Source organism: Chelonoidis abingdonii, chromosome 26 (assembly GCF_003597395.2).
Source record: "Chelonoidis abingdonii isolate Lonesome George chromosome 26, CheloAbing_2.0, whole genome shotgun sequence".
NCBI lineage: Eukaryota > Metazoa > Chordata > Testudines > Testudinidae > Chelonoidis > Chelonoidis abingdonii.
Window position 1 is genome coordinate 1,944,021 of NC_133794.1, and position 25,649 is coordinate 1,969,669.

At 47.1% G+C, this 25,649-nt stretch overlaps 1 protein-coding gene across 1 annotated transcript; it reads left to right on the forward strand.

The window, feature by feature from the left end:
• Nucleotides 1–8,041: 8,041 nt before the first annotated feature.
• On the forward strand, nucleotides 8,042–22,633 carry LOC142045975 (uncharacterized). The gene is made up of 11 exons (XM_075061167.1): nucleotides 8,042–8,250; nucleotides 8,926–9,036; nucleotides 10,043–10,132; nucleotides 12,272–12,322; nucleotides 13,079–13,168; nucleotides 14,807–14,857; nucleotides 17,328–17,417; nucleotides 18,591–18,704; nucleotides 19,638–19,789; nucleotides 21,205–21,314; nucleotides 22,522–22,633. The coding sequence occupies exons 1-11, from the start codon at nucleotides 8,154–8,156 to the stop codon at nucleotides 22,631–22,633; spliced, it is 1,068 nt and encodes a 355-aa protein (XP_074917268.1). The 5' UTR covers nucleotides 8,042–8,153.
• Nucleotides 22,634–25,649: the final 3,016 nt, after the last annotated feature.

Below are 25,649 nucleotides of genomic sequence, written 5' to 3' on the forward strand. Positions count from 1 at the left end.
CTGAGTCCCTGCATCCACAGCGCGAAGGGCAGGTGTCACACAGCCTGCCCCACGTGGGACTGCTCCAGAGCATTCATCTCTCTAAATCAGTGATTCTCAGACTACCGCTCGGGAGCTGCAAGAGGCTCTTTAATGACTCACCTCCAGCTATTTGCAGCACATGCTATTAAAACACTGTGATTTAATTATTATCCATCCTAAGTTATTAACTAATCTGGATGATTTTACTATGTTATTAACCCATTAAGTTATCAGCCTGCAATAAGCTACTAACTTATTTGCTGTGAGAATAATAGATATAGATAAGCTAAATATTTTCCATCATAATGTTTAAATATGAATAGTACTATAGTAAAGGAAACAATGAATTTATCCTACTGTGGCTCTTTTGTGTAACGGTGATGGCTAATTTGGCTCCTGAGCCGCTGAAGTTCAAGTATCAGTGCTCTACATGCTGAACGACTATTTCAGCGAGTGGCGCTATGGGACAGGATCATAGAAAGCAGAGGTGGAGAAGCTGACTGGCATTGGACCGTCTAATCCATTTCCCTCCCATACTGGGGCCCAGGGCAGGGTTGTTCCCCTCAGGGCTCCAGCATTAAATGTGGCTCCTGCCCTTCCCCCAAGAAGAAGCAATTCCCCACCTGGTAGATCTCATTGCATGGCTGTTCTTCCTGACACTGGGCCAGAGTCTGATCTCAGGTGCACTGCCGTGAATGCAGAGGCTGTACTGGCTTCAGGGGAGTCACCCTGAATTGACATCAGTGTGAGTGAGATCAGAACTGGGGCCATTCACCCTCAAATATCCTTTTCTTAATTCCATTCCATAGCTCCTGGCTTTGCCACTGGGTGTCTCCGCTGAGAGGAAGGATGATCTGATATGTAAGGCACAGGACTGGCACCCGGGTTCAGTGTCAGCTTTGCCACTGATTCCTTCACCTGTCTGGGCCTCAGTTTCCTCTTTAGAATGGTGATGATAACCCTTCCTGTGTCTCTCTAGTCTATTGAGCCTGTGAGCTCTGTGGGGCAGGGACTGTCCCATTGCGTGTCAGCGCCGCAGCTGGCACAATGGGGCTGTGATCCCAGCTGGGGCCTATAGCTGCTCCTATAAATGCTCCCAAATCACCTATCTGCATCTTCAGGGGGCTGCTCTGCCGATAGACACAAACACTCATCTCCAATTGAAGGCAGTGGAGTTGCTTGTCTGTCTCCAAGGGCAGAGCTTGTTTTTTTGTCTTATACCCTAAATCTTGGGGGGGGGGGCCACTGGTGGGTGGGACACCCCAGGAGGCTTCTGCTCCTTGGTGGGGGGCTGCTGAGGAGAAGCTGTTCCGGCCTCCCTGGGGACTGCTGCTGTGAGGGGGCAGGGCCAGCGGTACCAGCAGCAGGGGCAGCATGAGACTTCTCGCATGTGTCGCTCAAACTGAAGTCCCCCATGATCACATAGCATTTTTCCTATTCATTACAGATAAGTGCATAAGGAGACAGTTATCCTGTTCCCTTCTCTTATCTGATGCTCTTTATCAAACACCAACTAATACCCCAGCTTGTGTTTTATCTGAACAGCTAAGGTCAGGAGCTCCTTTCCTCTGGGACAGCAGGTCCCTGACTGGCTGTTGCTCACCGTTCTAGACCATGGAGGACTTGGTCTTTGTAGTTTCCAAAATGGCTGCTCCAGAGACTCCTATCTAGACAAGCTTGTATGACTCACCTTCGCTGCTCCTCTCCTCTCAGCCTCCTATTTCTTGGGGCTGGGGGCAGTAGGTTGCAGAAGGACTACTGGGCCCCCAACAGGCCAAATATACCCTGTTTCAAACCAACTTTAGCCAACCTGTGCCCAAGAAGAGTGGTCCCCTTCTACTCAGGTGGAGGCCGTCCACACTTTACAGCTCCCTCTCCCCACAGAAAATGGACCGTTGTTCTACAAAACCAAAACCCTCTATCTCTCACCTAACCAGCAGTTCACTTCCATAATCTATGTTCTGTCTTCCTTTACTCGTAGGACAGGAAGGATTTTTTTCAAAGGTGGCTCGGACATTCTTCTTCTTCAGCACACTTCTAAGTGCCCAGAAGTCATCTACTATCTGTGAGATATCCCGCAGTGTGGTGACAGTAATGCCAATATGAACCATCACCAATAGATCCTTGCATGTTGACTTCTGAAGCCTGTCCAATCTTAGTGTGATATCTTGTGTCTTGGCTCTGGGAGGGCCGGGAACTGTCCTGTTGTCCTCTTATCCCTTGCAGAGTGTTCTTTCAATTCTTTGGAGGATTGAATCTCCAGCAATGATAATCTGTCTTCCTTGGACAGTTGGAGAACTCTGTTCAGCCAGTCTTGATTTTCTTACAGGTTGGGCCAAGCTACAGTGGACACTCACACGTTCCTGGAATACCAGACTTCACGGCACTTCTCGGAATGGCATGTGCCCACCCGGGCCTGCATTACCTAGCCCTTGCCAGTGTGGCTTAGTCTGCATGGTGTCTCCAAGGCCACACTGCATGGGGGATGCCATTTTTGAGTGCGTCCTGCTCCCACTGGCCTGTCCTTGGATGTAGCAGGTGTACAAAGTCATACTGGTGGGGCAGAGAAGTGCACTCTCCAAAATGGGATCTCTCGTTTGATATGGGGAAAAAAACACCCCCAGGTTTTACCACTACTGGATGGGAGACAAACCAGGCAATAAGAGGACCACTTGGTGTGAAACCAGGCAAGAGGCCTCCATACACCAAACTGCCTTTCAAAAATGTTCTGTATATCTCCATTCTCTTGTGAGGTACCTTCCAAAGTTTCCACATTCACAACCTGACACATCATGCGTCCATCTTGTATTCACAAAACAGTGTGCACACTCATGGGCTTTGGCCATATAAAGTCAATTTTTGCTCAGTGAACTCCCCTCTCTCTGGTGTTTCCAGGTGGCTGTTCTGTCTGGATTGTGGTGAGCAGTGGGGCATTGTTCATGAGGTGTCGAAGGAGGAAATAAAGCAAATGAACCACACATTCCCAGTGGCTACACACATTTCTTTGACTTTCAGTTTGCCAGGAGCTGGTGAAGTGATGCTGGCGTTGTGTATGGGGGGTGGCATTAATCAAAGGGGGCCAACAATGTCTTTGTTCTCTTAACACTATGTTGGATCCAGAACTTCCTTATTTGAGTGGCTGCTCGGAGAGAAGTGTAAACTCCCCAGAGCCTGCCTGAATAAGAGCCCTCAGAGCAATTCTGAGTAAATGTCATGACGGCTGAAGGGGGTTAGATTCATGATAACAAGTTATCAGTGTTGTAATACAATTATTCCCTTCCCCATATGTGGTTCTCAGCTGCTATAAGTCCGTGGAGCTCCATGAAAGTATATGGAATTACACTGCTTTATACCAGCTAATTTTCTGGCCCTTCAGCCTCAAGATATATAAACGTGTAAGTATCTCTCCTCTCCTCCGGCACTTACTTCAGCCATGCAGAACACCTCCTGCAGGGCACAGCGGAACACTCCACCCAAACAAAGACATCTGTGGGGCGCATGACCCAGGCTGGGAGTTGGTTGATGAAGTCACTGTGGATGAGCCCCTAGCTAAGGGCTTCTCGATATGGGAAAGTGTTACCACTTATGCCAATAGAGTGATGGAGGTCTTGTTATCCCCATCTAATCCCACATGCGGACAAATTTATTCTGTTTAGCCTAAACCTCTTCCAACGTGACATGAAATAAACTGAATAAAGACCATTCTTATGCTGGACAAAGAATCCACATGAGGGGTTAACGTAGGATAAGAAAGTCAATTTAAATTCACAATTTAGTTCATACCAGCATAACGTAGAAAAAGTCTAAGATTGCCCAAAAAGGGGCCAGATCCCAAGCTGTGAAAATCGTCATCACTCCACTGGGGTCAATACCCCCATTTACGCCAGCTAAGGATCTGGCCCTATGTAATAAACTTCCATACACTGAAGTATGGAACTGTGCCCAGAACTAGTTCTGGGACTAGGAAGAGGGAAATTAACTAGATTGAGGAAACTCATCAGAAATGACCCTAATGTTTAAATTGAGGAAACTGTGCAGAGGCTGCTGGAACCAAACCATGGAGCCCGACAGGAGGCAAAGCCCAGACACCCAGGCACAATGAAGCTCCCTGCTTATCCCCGGCTGAGTTTCATAACCCCCGGTCACCACAGTCCCTGTGGCGTCCATGCTCCTGGTTTTGTTTGCCCCCATACAATCATCTGTGCCCCTCGCCCCACTCACATCCCCAGCCTTGTCTGCCCTTTTCCAACAACTCCACCGTCCCTCTATGTCCCAGCCTAATCTCCTCCTCATACAGTTATCTGCAACCCCCACTCCACCCATGGCCTCGGTCTTATCTGCCCCTTGTACAATTTCTCCATGAATCCAGCTTGGCCCATGTCCCAGCTTTGTCTGTGGCTGGTACAGCTATGGCTGTGCCCCCCTCCAGGCAGGCGCCTATGCATGGTACAGCCTCCCACAGCCAATCCCACAGCCTCCAACCCTGCGCACACCTCAGTCCCTCTCTGCCGGGCTGGCTCTAGTGAATCTGCTGATCGGCATTTGGCTGTTCCCCTTCCCTGGCTCCTGCCTGTCTCTCTGTTCACCCTCAGCCTGTAAGTTCCTCAGGGCAAGGGCCATCCCTTCTTGAGTCTCTGGAAAGCACCCGACACATTGCAGGCACTGCCACAAACATGTCTCCAAAATTTACACAGCAGAGAATTAGCCTGGGGAACTCACTGCTGCTGGATGTCAGTGAGGCCGAGGTTGAAGGGCCTGACTCAGTTTCCAAACAGGGCCCTTTGCACTGATAGAAAGGGTTCTTCATGTAACTAAGAATCAGACCATATGTATTTTAAGCATAAAAAGAGCCAGTTACATTAGACAGGATAAAAAAATAAATATAAGGGCTCTACCCCTGTGCCCTTTTGCTTCATGGCACAAATCAATCACTAATTGCCTGGAGTCAGAAATGTCCCCATACTTCGGAAGTGTCCACCTTAATTCTATTTGATTTGAATTAATGGCTAATCCCAAAGGGACATGGCCCCTGCAAAGTGAGCGCCACCCAGGTCAATCTCTGGCAAGATTCTTCGAGTGATCTGATTGCACACTCCTTTAGTGGCCATCACTGGCAATCATAAGCTTTTGGCTCCCACATGATAGCTGGTGTTTAGCAGCATTTCTTTTTACACATGCACTGGAATTTGTTGGTCTTTCAATCTTATAATACTTCCCTACCAGGAAAGCTGCTGATCCCAAACCAATGCTGATGGAGGCAATTGCTGAGTTCAGCTTCTAATACCCTCATTTCCGATCTTGTCCTGCTACTTGATATGAAACAGCTGACAGAAACGACGACAACATCAGGAGAATTGACATCATCAGTCTGGTGTCCTTCAGCCTTCCGCATCACACACATTTCACTTCCAGATGACAGGGTTGGTATAACTATGGTTCTATATGTCCACAGCTTCATAGCAAGCCTGATGTCATGATGGTCCTGAAGGACCTGAAATATGGCAGCTGCTGCTGCTATATGAGCTACGGGCACCCAAATCTTTGAAGCATCTTCCAGGACTCTCTATGATGCTGCCCAAATATTTAACAGTCTGCACAGGTGAACATTGAACTCTTTCTAATTTGGAGCTGCAGGCTGTTAATGCTAATGGCCAGGGACTTCATTTTATCTGGGTTAATAGCCAGACCGATGCATGTGGCTTCTCACCTGACCAGCTCACCTTCAGCTGCATCGATTCACAGAACTGGGCCAACAGCACAATGTCATTGGCATATTCAGAATCTCAAAGCAGAAGAGTGTTCAGCTCAATGCCACTGATAACCACCTCCTCAAAAGTATCCAATAGCCGATCAGTGCTGGTGTAGGTTTGTCCACCTAGGGGCTCCTTACACCTTACACTGAAGTGGTGATAGTGGTGCAAGTCGGTGAGGTCTAATATACATAACGTACCCTGGTCTTCATCAGCAGATCTCAAAATGCTTTGTAAAGGAGGTCAGTGTCATTATATCCATTGTATTGATGGGGACACAAATGCACAGAGGGTTACCCTGCAACAGAACTGGGACAGGAACGCAGATCTTCTGACTCCCAGCCCAACTCTGCTGCCACCTGACCCCACTGTCTTGCCTCGAACGTAACCTTCAAGGTGCTTTAAAAAAAATATAGTTAGCCTCAGAATTGTTACTTGCCAAAAAATCTCATCACTAGGGCCTTACTAAATTCAGGGTCTGTTTTGATCAATTTCACAGTCAAAGGATTTCAAAAAGCGTAAATTTCACTGTTTCAGTTATTTAAATCTGAAATTTCAAGGTGTTGAAATTGTGGGGTTCTGACCCAAAAGAGGGTGGTGGGGGATTGAAAGGATGTTGTACGGGGGTTGTGATACTGCTGCCATTACTTCTGCACTGCTGCTGGCGGCGGCACTGCCTTCGGAGCTGGGTGGCTGGAGAGTGTTGGCTGCTGGCTGGGAGCCCAACTCTGAAGGCAGCATTGCCACCAAGAGCAGAGCAGAAGTGAGGCTGACATGGTATGGGTGGGGTCAGATCTTTTTTTTGGGGGGGGGGGGCAGGGATGGCCTCATGGGTGGATGACCACCAGGATACTGTAGTCTGGGGAGTGCCATGGTCACCCCCCCACACACACACACACAACCAGTTCAAGGCCTCTATAACCCCTTTAACCCAAGTGCTTCGTCTGGATCCAGGGAGGGCCAGGGCTTAGGGCAGCGCTGCTGAGGGCTCGCGCCCCCCCCTACAGGAACCTCCCCTGGCTGGAGGAAGTGCTGGTTGTGGCAGTGCAATCCTGCCACCCCTCTGCAATTGCCAGATGTCATGGTCTGTGACATGTTTTTCATGGCTGTGAATTTGGTAGGGCCGTACTCATGACCATCCTTGGGATCGTGTAATCACTGACCTAGTGGATTTTGTGCTGGCGTAAGCGAGAGCATGTAGAGTGATCAGCGAAATGCTGAGCTCCTGTCTCCATGGAGTCACTACAAGACAGCACCTGCTCTTGGATTCTGCTATTATTGCACATCCTTCCCCCAAGGGCTTCTCCTTTCAGAATTACAAGTGGAAGGGAGGGATTCTGGCTACTTCCCCCCGCATGGCTAGCCTGCCTGCCAAACTGCCCCTCAGCAGAGTACATAAGCATTGGTTCAACCCATGGGACAGTCTGGCTTCTTCCACCTCTCCAAGCGGTGCTTAGAGAGTGAACACTGCCCCTAAACTCTTAACTAGCTGGTGTGGACGAGCCCCCAGCAGGGTTACAGCTGGTTTAGCAAGCTCCAATGTCCAGCAGTCTCTGGTATATGTTCCCACAAACCCTGAGAAATCTATGGGAGTACATTGGATCCAGCAGACCCTGGGGTGTCCAGGTTGGTGTAGAATGTCCCCTTAATTCTTCATCTAGTCATTCGCCGTTGTGGGATCAAGATGCCCATGCCACAAGCTTCCAGTTGGAAGAGTTACTGTGACTCCAGTTATTGGTGAGAAACTGACATTTTTCTGGCCATGAAGCCTTCTGCTAAACCCACCGGCCATCCTATCTAGTGTGTCCGGGAATAGTACAGGACCCCATCAGGTGAGATGCTCGCAGAGGCTGCGCTAGGTACATGCAATGTAGGCAGTTGTCTATGGTGGCAGACTTTTGAGCAGCTGCCTACAGTGGCAAATTTAGTGTGGTCGCCCCCCAGTCATGCAAGACCACAACACCACTCACTGGAATCTGGCAGTGCCGCACTTTCCTTCATGATGGAGGAGTGACGGGGCCAAATCTGCCACCCTAGGCCTCTGAGGAGGGGCATGGAACACTGAAGTTTTCCTAGGGAGGAAAATTGTCTTGAGCAACCTCTGGGAGAGAAGTGCTGATTTCAACATGCTCTGATAAAAGTCAATGGGAGTTGAGCAATCTCAGAGCCTGGAAGTCTAAGGACCAGAAACTGGAACCACAAAGACGCTATGATTCTGCACTGACCTGGAGACGAATTGATTGGGCCATGGTCCCTGACCTAGCAATTTTGAGAATGGGAAATGTGACCACAGGCGTCCGTTGCCCTGGAAAGTCATGATGACGGCTTATATCCATATACACTGCACCGACAGCAAGGAGCAGAACAGAGATATCCACAGCCATGCACCCGGACAGCTCCTACCCCAAACGGGACAACTCTGAGCAGGTGGAACTGACAGTGCAGGGAGCGAGCAGCGCACCTGGGAGAGGTGGTAAAGGTGAGCTGGCCTGAGGAAGGGAGGCCTGTGTCCGATTCCTGGCTTTGCTAATTTGAAGCTGGTTGGTGCCAACAATCAGGACTGTTTCTCTCTCTCTCCCAAGTAATGTCTTGGTTAAGTCTGGATATTCCAATCATCCACATTAACTCCTTTCTTATCATGGGGCAAACTCATCGCTGGGTCAGTCCAGTGTCTTCAGTGTTTCTATTCGAGGGATGAAACTGGTCCTGTGGGTAGGGTGACCAGACAGCAAATGTGAAAAACTGGGATGGGGTTGGGGATAATAGGAGCCTAGATAAGAGAGAGACACAAAAATTGGGTCTGTCTCTATAAAATCAGGACATCTGGTCATCCTACCTGTGAGCCTGCCCATATCTTCCCGTTAGAGCCTGAGAGGATTCTCATGCTCCCTTGAAGGCAGGGGCTTCTCAATCCGGGGGTCACACTCACCTTCTCTCCCCATATTGCCAAAAGGGAGAGGGATTCCCAACATGGGCAATGGAACACAGCGAAGGCTGAGAACTACCTCAAGGTATTTACCCTACTGTGAATCCCTCCCCTCCCTTTGTCTAGTCATCTTCTCTTGTAGGGAACCATGTTCAGTCTCTCCCAAAAGGGAGTGTTAGGAGGGGATGATCCTGCATTGAGAGATCTAACCAGTGTTGCTCCCCACAGCTCTTTGCCTCTTCAGCTCCACCCAAGGGAAGGCCATTGCACTCCTGAATGTCCTGCTGGCGATTTGCATTGCAGTGGCCACAGCTCTCATTGTGGTGAACCTTGGGAAATGTAAGTCTCCTGTTCATTTCTACCTCAGCCTCAGATCTCACCTGCCAAGAGCGAGGCTGCTCTGACTAGTTTTGGTGGATTTTAGCAGTGGGGCACAAAATTGGGCTGAGAATGGAGGCTCAGCTGTGATGTTAATTATGGAGCAGTTGCCCATGCTAGGTAACTTTCACTCACCTCTGAGATAAGGTGACAGGATTTTCAAAGGGATGGGATGTCTTTAGAATAACTCCCGCTAGCTTTCCATAAGATTCATGCTCCGAAATCTCAGAAAAATCCCACCCAAAATCAGTAACTGGGCCATCTTTGTGGTGACATTTTCAAGGTTGTTAAAATATTCATACGACATTTTTCTTTTTTCAACTGTGTGCTGGGACCAGTGCAAAAGACTGGCTGCGGCTCCTGCTAGCGGAGAGGGAATGTAGGGAGTGAGAACAATGCAATGTGGGCATGGCACAGTGCACTGCCACAATTGCCTCTTCCATATTAACACAAGGAGAGCTTGGGCCTGACAAATGTATTCCTTTCCTTTTTAACTTTGCAACCAGCTAACCACACACGAACCGAGGCAGGCTCCTCGTGGAAGTAGGCAACTTTCTGCTCTGCACAGCAGTCAGAGCCCTGCACTGCTCTGCGAAGGCTGAACCTTTCCACTCTCAGCTTTGCTATGCTCCTTTGAGCTGTCCAGCCATATTCCGCACCCGTGTGTAGCAGTGGCAGCTGCACTGCACGTCTTGGGGCCACTGGCAGCTCAGTGTAACATAGAGCAGCCCCAATACAGCTCTACATTGTACCAAGGACTGAGCTGATATCCAGAATAGTGAATCCCCGAGTTGAGCACAGTGCACCTGTAGCGGAGGATCACAGCTAGGATAAGGGAATGGACATCAGCAGTCTTGGATGGTAACTGGGAGAAAAGCGCATTTTATAGCAGCACTAATGTCCCCACAGATATGGGTTTCCCCTGCTCACACATTTTAATCTGCTATCAAAAGTCTCATGTTCACAGTGTCCCAGGGTCTTGCTGAAGCCCAGCTGGATCGAGATACGATTAGAAGAGATTCCAAGAGAAATCTATCAGATCACCAGGATTATCTAGGTGAGAGGATAAAGCAAATGTTTCTATTCCTCGTTGGACTTGGTGAATCCTTTTTGTTCTCTACGTCTCAAGGGTGCGGAGAGTCTGACCCAAGGGGTCAGTTGCATGACTGGTGGAAGTTAATGTAGCTCGTTCAAATTCAGCAGAGCTGAGCAGACATACATCTGCTGGGGATCTGACCACAGCTCAGACAGGTCTGTAGATTATTGTTGGGAACAGGACAACCAGACGAGTTGGAAGCAGCTCTTAGAAGTTGTTGGATAACATTTTCCTCCTCCGAGGATCACCGATTGTCCAATGAGATTTTGTTCTGATGAAGTCACGTTTCTACCAGTGTCTCATTGGCTGAGATATTTATGCTGCTGGGGAAGCCTTGGCGTAGATGCAATTGGTCTGTCCCAGGAGTAGGCATGTGCCTGGAGCTCCCATAAACAGCCACTGATTGGATGAATGGGAGTGGAGACCTGTGTCCTGCAGGACAGACCCCAGCTCAAACAAAGTATGGAAGCAGTAATCTGGACAGGGGAGAAGTGTAGGGGTGAGTCTCCACTCATCCAGCAGCTGGTCCATGCCAACCCACCTAACCTTGGGACCATTGTACAGGGGCAGGGCCTGATGCCCCTGGATTGCCTCAATGCAGTCCTGGGTCTGACCTGTTCTTTCCACCACAATCCCCCTCAGGGAGTCATTGGCTGGATCTCTCTGAATAAACGTTGTTGTTAACTTCTCAATTTACCCTCAACACTGTAACAAGCCCTGCACCCACCTGGACTGCATGGGTATCACTGTGCAGGACATCATGGGCACTGAGAACATCACAGTAACAGTGGGTTAGTACTGAGATCCTGCTGCTCCAAATGGGGTCTGAGCCCCAGCTGATAGGTGTTGGGTGGTGTTGTGGCTAAGCCATGGGCTAGACCTCAGGAGATCTGGCTTCAATTCCCAGTTTTGCTGCTGATTTGAAAGAGTCACTTCATTTCTCTAAAAGCAGCAAAGAATCCTGTGGCACCTTATAGACTAACAGACGTTTTGGAGCATGAGCTTTCGTGGGTGAATCCCCACTTCATCAGATGCATGTAGTGGAAATTTCCAGGGGCAGGTATATATAAGCAAGCAAGCTAGAGATAACGAGGTTAGTTCAATCAGGGAGGATGAGGCCCTGTTCTGCCACTTGAAGTGTGAAACCAAGGGAGAGAAACTGGTTTTGTAGTTCATTTCTCTGTGCCTCAGTTTCATTATCTGTGAAATGGGTGACATTTCTTGTCTATTTGTATTGTAAGGTCTTCAGCACAGAGACAAGTGTGTGTCTCTCATTTTGTCACTGTGCAGTGCCCAGAGAACAGGGTCTCGATATCAGTTGGGGTCTGTGCAGTGTTATACCTCTATAACTAGCTAAGTAATAAAATTACACCTAAATTCTTAAAGTATAGGCCTTGGCAAACAGGCCTGAATATCTATATCCTAACATGCAGCACATGGAACAAGAAGGCCTCAATCTCATCTGGGGCTTCTGGGCAATAATATTGAAATAGTAATAAGTGAAACCCATTTACAACCTTACCACTTGCTGCCTGCCCACTGCTCTAGGTCCCAACCCATGAACCCTATAAACAGCAACTCTGTATGGCCTCCTTTAATTGGTTGTTGCTACATTCGCTGGGCCTCTTCCCACCTGGTCTCTCTATCTCCTTCCGTTGACTTAGTCCTAGAGTTGTGAGCTCCTAGGTTTCACAAATGCAGCGTGTTGAGCAACTCTGGCCAGAGCACACTCCTCTTCCTCACCACTCTGGCCCCAGCCAGGGACTGACCTGCAGTCTGCCCCTGCACCTCTTTTTATCTGAGCCTGCTGGGCTCTGATTGGCTGCTTCTGTGCAGCCTTACTAGGCAGGCCTGCAGGACCCACCTTCGCTGCTCCTTTTTGGGTTGTGATATAGTAGGACCTCAGGGCCTCAAGCAGGGGACCACAAAGTGCCAGGTACACCCTGTCAACCTGCCATTGCTGCATAATTTTCACACACTTCTGGATGAATGACCATGATCCAGGGCTCCCCGTGGGCAGGCATATGGGAGAGGCAGCATGAGGGCCTGTGTTGTTGTTGTTTAAAATTGAAACTCCCCATTCTTTCATCTTCCTTTTAGAGTTGAAGATGTCAAAAGAATTCAGCACATTTACCAAACAACTGGTTAAAGGTATGTTCTACTGGTGTTTCTGAAGAGATCGTGGCATAACCGAGGAGTATCGCCAACCCCGATGTTCAAAAATCAGGAGTCAGGCCCATGAGCTTGGCTTAAAAATCATGAGCTTTTTAAAAATATGAAAAATGTTGGGCACGTGTTATTCATCTCCTGGTTTCTGAGATGTTAGGGTCTTGGTCAGATCTCATTTTAAAGCTTTTCTCCGCAACCCTGAGGGCCATAGACTTACCTTTTCTAAATGAAAGCTGAGATTCTTTCCTAGTGACCTGCGTCTAGGAACTGCTGCTTGAAGAAACTGATCAAATATTGTGAGAACTGTCAAAAAATCATGGGAGTTGGCAACATTGCATGGCCCCATGCACTGAGGTGGGCATAGGCGCCACCTCCATGGGTGCTCTAGGGCTGGAGTCCCTGCTCTTACATTTTTCTTCTTGACCAGCCATGATCTAAACCACAGTCTTTGAATTCTATCAAGAGGCCTTTTTGTTTGGACTAATTCCGTCTTTCTGTCTCCCTTTTGCACCTTTTCCCATCAATATTTGTTTCTTCTGTGATATTTGATGAACTATCAATCACTTTTCACAGCTGAGCTCACAAGGAGGGTAAATTTCTAGACCCAGTTATCGCAATGGGTCTTGAGTGGTGTCTGGGAGGAAAATGCATATTACAGCAGCACTGATGTCCCCAAAGATATGGGTTTTCCCCTGCTCATAAATTTTACTCTGTTATCAAGAGGTCTCATGTCTACAGTGTCCCAAGGTCTTGCTGAAGCCCAGCTGGATCGAGATACGGCCAGAAGAGATTCCAAGAGAAATCTGTCAGCTCTCCAGGACTATCTGGGTGAGAGGATAAAAGAAACATTTTTCTCCCTTTGGTCTGGCACATCTTTGGGGGTCAGACCCTTGGTGGGTGGAAATCACTTCAGTGGAGCGGAACCAACTTACATTAACCAGGGATGTGACCCACAGCTCATATAGGACCGTAGATGATTGTGGGGAGTGGGAGTGGGACAACCACAGGAGGTATAAGCAGCTCTTAGTGCTGGTCTACATTGAAAGCTAACAATCTGCACAGCTACATCTCTAAGGGGTGTGATTTTTGACACCGCTGACAGATGTAGCTATGCTGACCTAACCCATGCTGTAGACAGTTCTAGGTTGACGGAAGAATTCTTCCATCGACCTAGCTACTGGCTCTCGGGAGAGTGGATTAACTATAGTCACAGGAGAACGCCTCCTGTCGACTCGAGTGTCTACACTGCAGCACAGCTGCTGTAGCGGTTCAGGTGCAGACATACCCTTGGAAGTTGTTGCATCACATCTGCTCTGATCTTAGGATCACTGAATGTCCAAAGAGATTTTGTTCTGATGAGGTCATGCTTCTAACTTGCATCTCATTGGCTGAGAATATTACACCTGGGGAAGCCATGAGCATGAGTGGAATTGGTCTGTACCAGGAGTAGGCACGTGCCTGGGGCCCCCATAAAGACAATTACTGCTTGGGTGAGTGGGAACTGACACCCGTCTCCTCCAGGACACTCCCCTGATCATCTGAAGAAAGGAAGCAGGAATATGGGCAGGGGGAGGCCCCAGCCCGTCCAGAAAAGTGTGGTTGTGAGTCCCCAAACAGCCAGCAAATGACTCCTGCCAATCCACCTGCACTTAGGATCATTGCACAGGGGCAGGGCTAATGGGAGCCATCATGCTGGGGTATGGATGATGCCCCTGGATTGTGTTAATGCAGCCCTGGATCTGACCAGTTTTTTACACTACAGTTCCCCTGTGTGGGTCATTAACTGGATCTCTCTTAATAGACACTGGTGTAATTTGCTAATTTGCCCTGGGACTCTAAACGCTGTAATGATCTTGCACCCATCTGGACTGCACAGGTGTCTCTGTAGAGCATGTCCTGGGCACTGAGAACATCACAATAACAGAGGGTTAGTACTGAGATCCTGCTGCTCTAAAACGGGCTCTGAGCCCCAGCTGAGTAGAGGTTGGCTGCTGTGTGGCTAAGGCTTGGGCTGGAACTCACAAGATCTGGCTTCAGCTCCCAGTTTTGCCGCTGACTCCCTGTGTGACCTTGAAAGAGTCACTTAATTTCTCTGTGCCTCAGTTTCACTATCTGTGAAATGGGTAATGTTCCTTGTCTATTTGTATTGTAACTGTCTCTTGCTCTGTGTCTATACAGTGCTCAGAGCAGTGAGACCCAATCTCAGTTCCCGTTTGTGCAGCACAAAGGGGCCATAATCTCACTTGGGGGCTCTAGGAAGTACTCTAATAGAAATCTGTAATAGCTATAAGTGAAACCCATTTACATCCTTGCCAACGATTGCCCTTGCTCCATAAATTTCACACACTCCTGGATGAATGGTCCTTATCCAGAGCTCCTCAGGGGTGGAATGTGTGGGTGGGGCAGCATGACATCCTGTGCTCTTATTTAAAGTGGAAATTCCCCATTCTCTCATCTTTCTTTTAGAGTTGAAGATGTCCAAAGAATTCAATGTGTTTAACAGTCGACTTCTTAATGGTATGTTCTGCTGATGTTTCTCAAGAGGTTGGGCATAAACAGTTCCCTTGTGCTGCCAACCCCAGCATTCAAAAATCATGTGTCAAGCCCATGAGAGTGGCTTAAAACTATCACCTCCAGAGCCCTTTTTAAATATTGGTTTACATTAGCTAACTTCCAGTCAATTGGGTATAGAAACTGATTTAAAGGACAGGTTACAAACCATAGTTCTGCAATTTCACATTTGAGTTCTTTCAGAACTCTTGAGTGAATGCCATTCAGTCCGGTGACTTTTAATGTTGAGTTATATCAATTAATTCCAAAACCGCCTCTAGTGACACTCAATCTGTGACATTCCTCAGATTTGTCACCTACAATGACAGCCAGGTTGGGAATCTTCCCTAACATCCTCAGCCATGAAGACTGAAGCAAGAATTCATTTCTTTCTCCGCAATGCTTTATCGTCTTTAAGGAACCGTTATTTGTTTAATAACCTGCTGCCCATTAATTTCATTTTGGTGGCCCTAGTTCTATATTTACTTTTGGAACAAGTAAATAACTTTTCCTTATTTACTTTCTCCACACCACTCATGATTTTAATACCTCTGTCATATCCCCCTTAGGTCTCTCTTTTTCAAGCTGAAAAAGTCCTAGCCTCTTTAATCTCTCCTCATATGGGACCCTGTTCCAAACCCTAAATCATTTTAGTTGCCCTTTCTCTGAACCTTTTTCTATGCCAGTAGTATATCTTTTTTCATCTTTTTTTTTTAAAGATGAGGAGACTCACATCTGTACGCAGTATTCAAGTGTGGGTGTACCATGGATTTATATAAGGGCAATAAGATATCTCCATCTTATTCTCTATCCCTTTTAATGATTCCTAACATCCTGTTTGCTTTTTTGACTGCCGCTGCACACTGTGTGGATGTCTTCAGAGAACTATCCACGATGACTCCAAGATCTCTTTCCTGATTAGTTGTAGCTAAATTAGCCCCCATCATATTGTATGTATAGTTGGGGTTATTTTTCCAATGTGCATTACTTTACATTTATCCACATTAAATTTCATTTGCCATTTTGTTGCCCAATCACTTAGTTTTGTGAGATCTTTTTGAAGTTCTTCACAGGCCGTCTGCTTTGGTCAACTATCTTGAGCAGTTTAGTATCATCTGGCAAACTTTGCCACCTCACTGTTTTACCCCTTTCTCCAGATCATTTTGAATAAGTTGAATAGGATTGGTCCTAGGATTGACCCTTTGGGAACACCACTAGTTACCCCTCTCCATTCTGAAATTTACCATTTATTCCTACCCTTTGTTCCTGTCTTTTAACCAGTTCTCAATCCATGAAAGGATCTTCCCTTTTATCCCATGACAACTTAATTTACGTAAGAGCCTTTGTGAGGATCTTGTCAAAGGCTTTCTGGAAATCTAAGTACACTATGTCCACTGGATCCCCCTTGTCCACATGTTTGTTGACCCTCAAAGAACTCTAATAGATTAGTAAGACATGATTTCCCTTTAGATATACAGAAATCATGTTGACTACATTGCCTTCAACAGTTTATGTTTTTTCGATGTGTCTGACAATTTTTATTCGTTTACTATTGTTTCAACTAATTTGCCCTGGTTACTGATGTTAGACTTACTGGTATGTAATTGCCAGGATCACTCCAGAGCCCTTTTTAAATATTGGTGTTACATTAGCTAACTTCCAGTTTCATTGGGTATAGAAACTGATTTAAAGGACAGGTTACAAACCATAGTTCTGCAATTTCACATTTGAGTTCTTTCAGAACTCTTGAGTGAATGCCTCTCTAGTCTCAGTGACTTTTAATGTTAAGTTTATTCAATTTCCAAAACGCCTCTAGTGACACTTCAATCTGTGACCACAATTCCTCAGATTGTCACCTACAAGGATTGGCTCCAGTTTGGGAATCTCCCTAGCACATCCTCAGCCATGAAGACTGAAGCAAAGAATTCATTTCGTTTCTCCGCAATGCTTTATCGTCTTTAAGTGAACCGTTTGTTTGTAACTCGATCATCCAGGGGCCCCACTGGTTGTTTAGCAGGCTTCCTGCTTCTGATGTACTTAAAAAACATTTTGTTATTACCTTTGGAGTTTTTGGCTAGCTGTTCTTCAAACTCCTTTCTGGCATTTCTTATTACATATTTACACGTAATTTGGCAGATTTTTAAAAATATAATAAACGTTGGGCTTGATGTATTTGTGTTCTTATTTCTGAGCCTTTAGGGTCATGCTTGGGTGACATTATTAAACTGTTTTCTGTCACCATGAGGGGTAGAAATTAATATTTTTAATGAAAGTTGAGACTCTCTCCTAACTGCATAAATCCAGGAGCTGAGGCTTGAAGAAACATACCAAATGTCACAAGATGTGCAATAAAATCATGGGGGTTGCACATGGGTGGGGTCTCTCCCTTTGATGCACCCATGTACAGCAGTTCTTTTCTGCCCCCTGTTGTTTGCAGTGTCCAAGGAGCTGGCTGGGGTTAGGCTGGGGATCGAGGAGATCCAAGCTGATCATGTAAAAGACCCATCGTATCTCCAGGACACCATAGGTGAGAAACATCCTTTTCCTTCCAATGCCTGATCACTGCTGCTTCCTTGTAGAAGGACTTCTGGGTCTGATCTTTTCCTGGGGAGGGCAAGCTGAAATGGAAGGTGAGAAGGAGGATGAGAAAGGGGAATTATGAGGATGGAGCAGGTAACCTTATATGGATAATCCCATTTTAGTTTGGGATCAGCTGCATCCTGCCCCCATGGGCCTCCCCAGGTTTTATCCTGAGCCCAGTTCATGCTGCAGGAGAACATTGGATCTCAGACCCGGATCCAGCAAAGGCACTTAGGCATGTGTAACCCATTGGTGAGCACGTGTGACAGGTAACCGCTCTGTGCTGATCTAGGAACAGCTTTATCTCAAGTTGTAGTAGTTCCAGCTTTTAGCCCTTGAGGACTCCAGTTCAATCCCCACATTGTTACCCATGATAGCAGCTGTCAAACAACTCTATGCTTCTGATTACTGTGTGGGGTGACACGTGCTCAGAGCAGCGGTTTTTGACATGTGGTCCGTAGACCCAGGGCTGTCAGCAGACAATATCTAAAATTTCCAAAGGGGTCTGCACTTCCATTCTAAAGTTCAGGAGTTCGCAAATGAATACAGCTTTGTGTATAAGTGCATTGCTGAATTGTGGTCTCAGTACCCTGTAGATACACAGGAGTGGGGGCCAGGTGTAGGAGGTGGTTGGGTGGGGGCTCTGGTCCACTCAGCCCTGCTGAGAGCTCATAGCTTCCATGGCCTGCAGAAGGAATTTGGGAATGCTCAGCCTTTCTGGTATCAGGCCCATCCAGTGCAAACATAAGCTGGATTCTGATCTTGGTTCTGCTGGTGTCAGTACCGTGACTGTGGAATTAGATCTACATAGAAGAGCTCCATGATGCAGAAGTGGAGTGTGGGTACATGATTGTGAGCCTATTGAAGTAAAAATTCCCTCAGTTGGCTTGAAAGAAAATCAACGAGCCCAGGATAGCAGAGATGCTTAGATAATATAATAGTGGACTCCGGTATCAGAGCATAGATAGGTCGAAGGTTGTGAATGGGGACAGATAGTGTGTTTGCGGATAGATGAACACATAGAAATTTCCAGCTGCAGTTAAGGAAGGTCTGAGCCAGGCCAGAAATATCAACCTGTTGATTCCGGTGGCATTTTTCTACCCCCTATCTGCCCTGACAGAGATAAAGAACCTAACACACAGCATGTCAAAGGAGCTGGCTGAGGTGAGAAGGGACCATGACAGACTCCAGGAGGTCTTGAGCAGGGTGCAGGACGAGTTACGAAACCTCAAAGGTAAAGAGGCACCGGGCAGGGTTGTGACGCCTGTGACAGCATTAACCTCAAATGCCCAGAGTCAGTGAAAGCCAACAGGGAACAACACATTTCAACTGCCATGATCCCAATAGGCCTATGGCCTGTGCAGCTTCCCCTGCACTGAAACTGACCACATCTCCTCAGCTGCGAGTCCCCAGTGGCTGTAGAGCCAGCACAGATGTCTCCGATGCCACCCTCTTGTCTGGCCCTGATTCGCTCATTGGTTCTATGCCTTGGGAACCAGATTTGATGTAGAACCAGCCAGAGACTCGGGGAGCCATAACCCGCTCCCTGATACCTGCCCTCCACTCAGTGGAAACAGACACATCTAGCATGTCAGCAGTATTGAAAACATGCTGTGTCCTTCTCTGCAGACTGTGAAATTTTTTGAGGGGGGAGCTGTTAACAACTAGCAAGGGAGTTTGCTCCCTGCCTGACACACTCCAACCAGAGTCAGTTCTTGGGGTAAAGTTGTACCCAGGAAACTGGGGCATCAGCGTCTGGGCTGAGATCACAGACTGGCCTGCTTTTTGTTTATGGGCACCTCTTTTCAAGGACTAGAGCACAGAGCGAAAATCAACAAGTTATACTAGGAAAATATTTAATCACTGATTTATTTTTTCAATGGGAAACCAACCTACCAGGCCCTGCTGTCTGCTACCAGATGTCAGAGGGGTGACACTGCCATGTAACTTATACAACCACCCCATATAGGATGAATATCAAAGTAAGAATATTTGCAACAAACTATTTGGCAAGCTTTTCAGCAGGGTGCGGGGAAATTTCTTTGTGAAATTCATTAATAAATCCAAACACTGAATAAATGATAGAATTTCTTTAACTGCTTGTGATCACTTGGACTGCATTTTGACTCTCTAGTGCAGACCTGTCCCATAATTTGACTTCTGACAGAATTCACCTGCATGAAATGTCCACCTGGTTGGCAGCGTTTTGAGAAAAGTTGCTACTTCTTTTCAACATCGACTAAATCCTGGCCAGATGCTAAGCAGTTCTGTGCCGATCAAAGGTCTGGCCTGGTTATTGTTAACACTGCAGAGGAACAGGTAAGCCATCCACTCAGATTCCAATTGTGGATCATGCAGAATGGAAGGAAAAAGCACAAGGGGTCAGATTCTGTTCTGCTACACCAGGGTGAATCTGGAGTTACTCTAGATTTACCCCAGTGTACCTAAGATCACAGTCTGGCCCAAGTTCTCTGGGAATTTAGCAATATTTTTGGATGTAGCTTGCTGCTCAAGGGACATTGAGGGGACCTGGATACTTACAGTCATTTGAAAAATGTTGTGTGAGCATTGTGAACAGAAATCTCAGTGTCAGATATGGATGGTTCAATGGGAATCAAAATTCATGTGGGGGGGGGCAGTTCTAATCCCTTGTGAATCCAAATCACAGAGTCCCATGAGAACATAAAAATAGCATTTGATTGCTAGTGATCTGGGCAGGATTTTAGTTGCTGACCCAGAGGTGAAATGCTTTTCACAGCAGCTCACTTCTACACTAGGGAAGGCCTTTTGATATCCTGTGGAAGACCCCACTCCAGATTCCTCATTGGGACTTTGCAGAAGGAATCCTGCCCTGAGGGAGGATTCCCTTTAAGTTTTAAATTGAGCCTGGTACCTGCTGGGAACAGGACTTTGGGAGACTAGTTGGTGCTTAGAGGATGCCCATGTAGTGCAGAGGTGGGCAAGGTACTGCTGTGAATCTGGAGTCACCAGAACCAAAATCTGAATCCCGAGCAGCACAGCTCATAGCGTATGTATTTCACTATCTCATCTTCAGGCCTGGATTTAAGACTCCCCCAGTAATCATGCTGCAGAATGGGACTTAACAGGAACTGTAAGATGGTTCCTTGGTCCCCTTGCATGGAGAAGACCTATAGCCATGGATTTCACAGGCCCCAGAGGCAGATCCTCAGCAGCCGTAGAAGAACTGAAAATTACTGGCACCAAACAGCATACAGGCCAGTGTTCACCTCCCATTCTGAAAGGGAGATTTGCAGGACAAAGGGTAGGGATGAGGCATTTGAAGCACAGCTGCTCAGAAAATGAATATTTTTTTTCCTGTAGAAAATTTCATTTTGGGGGGCAAAGATTTGTATATATTTCAATTTTTTGGCTGAAAATTGAAACATTTCAACTTGGAAATGCTGCTGCAGTGCCTCATGGAAGGCCCCCATTCTTTAGAGATCAGGCTACCTAGCCAGTATACATCTCTCGTGATGCACAACGGTCACTCCTCTTGAAGAGAGAAAGCGATGCATCATGGGAGTGCCTGGTGCATTATGGGAAATGTAGGGTGGCCAGCCCAAATGTAAAGGTTTGGAAAAACGGAGAGGAGTGACAATCTATAGCTACAGACTCTGCTGGCCACAAACACCGGCCCCATGAAACCTCCTCACCTCCCCCCTCAACTTTTGCTTGGGATCATGACTGTCTCCTTCACCTGTTTTGTCACACAGAGGTTTTTGTCAAACCACATCACTGAGTCGAATGTGTACTGGCTGGGCCTCAGCGACTCAGCAAAGGAAGGGGAGTGGCGCTGGCTGGATGGCAGCCTCCTGTCTGTCAGGCAAGTCCCCCTTTGTTCGGCCTCTATGGAGAGAGAACTGTCCGTTACAATCAGCTGTTTCTGCTTTAAAGAGCCAAATGAAGCACTGATACTACTGCAATTAATACCAGAGGGTTTCTGGTCCCCTTTATTGGCTAAAGCATGTAAAGAAAATTGAGCCTGCTACTGCCTCCATGCTAATGTCATCCAGGGTCAGCACAGAGCAGGGACTGGACCTGGGATGTTCCTGGGAAGCAAAAAGCTGTTTTACAATGGGGCATTCTGAGTGTCATGCTAAGGAAAGGGGCTGGAGAGAACAGCAACATGGCCACGGGGACAGGGCCATGGAGAAGGAGGCAGCACTGCTGGGTTCTAGTCCCAGCCCCATGAGTGTTCTTTGCTGGCCGACTGTGAGGCACGTCTCTCCCTGCTCTATACCTCAGTTTCCTCCCCTGTAAAATGCACTGGAAACTGATGTCCTCCAAGCTGAGAATAGCTCTGGCTTGAGCAGTGGCTGGGCCAGCTTCCCTCTATTCAGTGGTTAGCACCAACCTGCCATAGCCCTGACCTCCAGGCACCACCTCACGCATTCAGTGTAGATCAGTCCATGCCCACCTTGACTCTCTCTGCTAAAACTATCAGACCAGTCACGGCCAACTGGCCTTGGTGACATGGAGGCCTGTCCCCTAGGAGCTGGCTCATTTCACTCGACCCGCATGGAGGAGGTTTTTGAACCAGAGACACTCTGTGCATGTGGACTCTGTTCTGTTGCTATGACTCCAGCCACACTGGGGACTGGATGGGAGATGATTGTCATCAGGGCAGCCTGTGTAAGCCAGGAACAAGTGGAGCATTTGCAGGGGTGCTGGGATACACAGCATCCACCAGTGGGAGTTGCTCTAGGTGCAGAGCCATCTAAATCATGTTTCTGCAGTGCAGGCACAGTCAAGCATTGGTCTCTTTGTGCCCCGACTGCGCTCTCTGCTCTGATGAGCAGCCACCCATCCTCTGCGTTCTTCCATCCATCCAACTTCCTCTTCCCCACCGACTGCACCACCTGGCCTGCCAACCCCTGCTGTTCGGATGGTGACAATTAAAAGCAGTTAGAGCTGTATGAAGCAGCTGGCATCCACCAGGGTCCTTCCATCCAAAGTTATTGCTACCCCACCTCCCTTGCAGAACTTCCATACCTACCTCTAATTCCATGGGGTTTCGGTTTCCTTCTCAGGTTCTGGGGAACCGGGGAACCCAACAATGTTGGGCATCAAGGGGAGGACTGTGCCAGCCTCCGCTTCGATGGGAAGTGGAACGATGCCACCTGCTCCGTGACTGAGCACTGAATCTGCGAATGGCAGTGCTAGCTGAGTCCCTGCATCCACAGCGGGGAGGGCAGGTGTCACACACCCTGACCCACGTGGGACTGCTCTGGAGCTTTCATCTCCTTAAATCAGTGATTCTCAGACTACCGCTTGCGAGCTGCAAGAGGCTCTTTAATGACTCACCTGCAGCTATTTGCAGCACATGCTATTAAAACACTGTGATTTAATTATTAACCAACCTAAGTTATTAACCAATCTGGATGCTTTTACTATGTTATTAACCCATTGAGTTATCAACTTGCACTAGGCTACTAACTTATTTGTCGTGAGAATAATAGATATAGATAAAAAACTAAATATTTCCCATCACACTGTTTAAATATGAATAGTACTATAGTAAATGAAACAATCAAGTCACCTACTGTGGCTCTTTAGCATAATGGTGATGGCTAATGTGGCTTCTGAGCAGCTGTGGTCCGTGTATCACTGCTCTACTTGCTGGGCGGCTATTGCAGCGAGCAGAGCTATGGGACAGGATCATGGAAAGCAGAGGTGGAGAAGCTGACTGGCACTGTACCGACTAATCCATGCAGGAGTTTTCTGGTGCCATCCTGGCACATCTTTACATCACTTGTGCCCAGAACCTTTTCGGTATGTGTGTTTTTACAGCATCAGCCCACTTCATGCCAGATTCTGGGAGCAGGGCCTGCCTCTGGCTCAGAGCTGAACTTTGTTTTATATCAGCAAAGTCTTGACCGTTACTTTAGCTCAGGCCTTAGGCCTCATACCGGGCCTCTGATACAAGGACTTTTGTTTCAGGACCTCATCTTACTACATTCCCCCACTTTTTGTCTTTTGATGGGGAGGATGTTTTCCCATCATCCCAGAAAATCATAATGCGTGGAGTAAAGATAACCCAGTGGGCTAAACATTATTATGTGGTTACCTTATTTTACCATCCATACACTCATGCCCCATCTGTCCCTTAGTCGGCACATTCCCTCATACGACTGATAGACAAATTTTATTATCCAATTATTTTTAGCCCCTTATGGTGGGCCTGGGAATGTTAGTTTCGGGACCTCGACTGAGTTGTGGGGTCTGTGCTTGTGTGTTGTTAACTTCACTGAATGGTATGAGATGGCCTTTGCCAGTATTTGTTAGTCCACACTTGGGGCTTTGTTAAGAAAAAAAAAAATCTCAATTTTATAAATAAAATAAATATATGGATATATATAAATGAATATATGTTGTGATTTCTATGTGGCTGATAAATGATCATATGTGATATATGATAGGGGCTTATATGCTGTATATGTTAGCAGTATAGGCTTTAACACCTTACTCCTTAAAATGATTATTCATTACCACAGCAGTACTGATTGACATTCGCATCCCCTGCTTCCCTCAGTACTGTAGCTTAGCTTTCTTGGTTTGACATAACATGTAACAGCACATTCCCATGAGAATAACAATTGTTAGGGCGTGGACTCCCATTAGGATTATGGGCTAAGGGTTCGGCCCACTGGATGTAAAGTCACATCCTCCAGAATTGCCCACCAGAGTCTTTCCACCTCTCTTTGTACATTTTCTATTTCATTATTTGCTGCTGGATCAATTAAGATATTTGTATTAGAGGTTCCTTGGTTCTCGACACCAAATCATGTATTATCCAACTGCAAGTGTTCCACTGGGGGGAACAGCTCAATCAGTAAGTCTTGGAAGTGTTCATGTGGAATGACCATTTCAGTGACTGTACTGCCTTTGCTTGTTGGCCAGGAGGCCTGAGCTCCTATTTGGTATTCTGCTGGTAACAAGTATGCAGAATCCAGCATCACTTGTAGGGCAAATGTTGCCAGCTATGGAAAAAATTATGAAAACTTATAGCACAGATCCCATCCTGAATTCGTACTACCTCATTAACCAGTTCCTTTTGTCCTAGTTGAGCCCAACCTTTTCTTGTGTTATCAACATCAATTGTGGCGTAGCACTCACACAGTCACAGGGGGGTAATGCTGGACATATGGCTTCTTTACAAGTGTCCCCACACTATTTGCCTAATATACCTTAACTGGCTCCTTCAACCATCTAGGAACTGTCATCATGAGATATACGTTTTTGCCGTCCGCATTGTCCAATCCTGGAACCCTATTAAAATTTAGAAAATTGTAGAAAGACAGATGTAATATGGTTTATGCCTCGTTGCTGTATTTGTTTCAAGATGTTTGTGAGGTTTAATATCCATGGCCAATTCTAAAATTGCAACTGCACCAAATTTTGCCGTACTATTTTGATATCTCTATTGCCATAGGCCGTGCAAGTAACGGCCAATGAAACATCATTATTTTTTTGTGCTGTTGATGAGGGACAGAATGGAAGTATTCAGGTGGCCAGAGCTGGCTCTAGGTTTTTTGCTGCCCCAAGCAAAAATAAAAATTTGGCTGCCCCCTGTCCCAGCCCTGGGCTCCTCCCTGCACCCTCCTGCTGCCCCAGCTCTGGGCTCTCCCTCCTCCACCCACATCCCCTGCCGCCCCAGACTGGGGTTTCCCCCTTTCCCCCCCAGTGCTCTCCCCCACCCCCGCCACCCATCCTGTGCGCTCCCTCTCTTTCCCCACCAGTGCCCTCCCCTCCTGCCGCCCAGCCTGGTGCTTCCCCCGTACACCGCATCCGCTGGGTTCACTGGTAACATACACTCACAGGGTCGGTCACTTCAGCCTAGGGAATCTCTCGTATGTCCCAACAAGACAGGTATTTGGTTTCCCATGAGGGTATACAGCAACTGCAGTATAAGTGGAACAATTTTACGCTTGTGTGTATGGCAGGATGCTTGGACGGCGTATTATAAGACTGTCTCCATAATGAGGGAAAAGTTGAGGTGCCTTATTATTCTTTGTGTGTCACTCTTTGTTTCTAGGGAATTTGCCAATGCAAATCAATGTCTTTCCTTTTAAAGCAAACAAACAACGCAACAAAATGCAGATGCTTGTTGATCTAGCAATTCGGTCTAATACACCACTGGAAACGATTTCTTGCTCAT

What these genes read in the sequence shown, in the direction of transcription:
- LOC142045975 (XM_075061167.1), top strand. Translation starts at nt 8,154, where the DNA reads ATGCACCCGGACAGCTCCTACCCCAAACGGGACAACTCTGAGCAGGTG. An exon ending in TGTGGTGAACCTTGGGAAAT is followed by an intron (nt 9,037 to 10,042) that starts GTAAGTCTCCTG and finishes TCATGTTCACAG; the next exon opens with TGTCCCAGGGTCTTGCTGAA. An exon ending in GTATCTCCAGGACACCATAG is followed by an intron (nt 17,418 to 18,590) that starts GTGAGAAACATC and finishes CTGCCCTGACAG; the next exon opens with AGATAAAGAACCTAACACAC.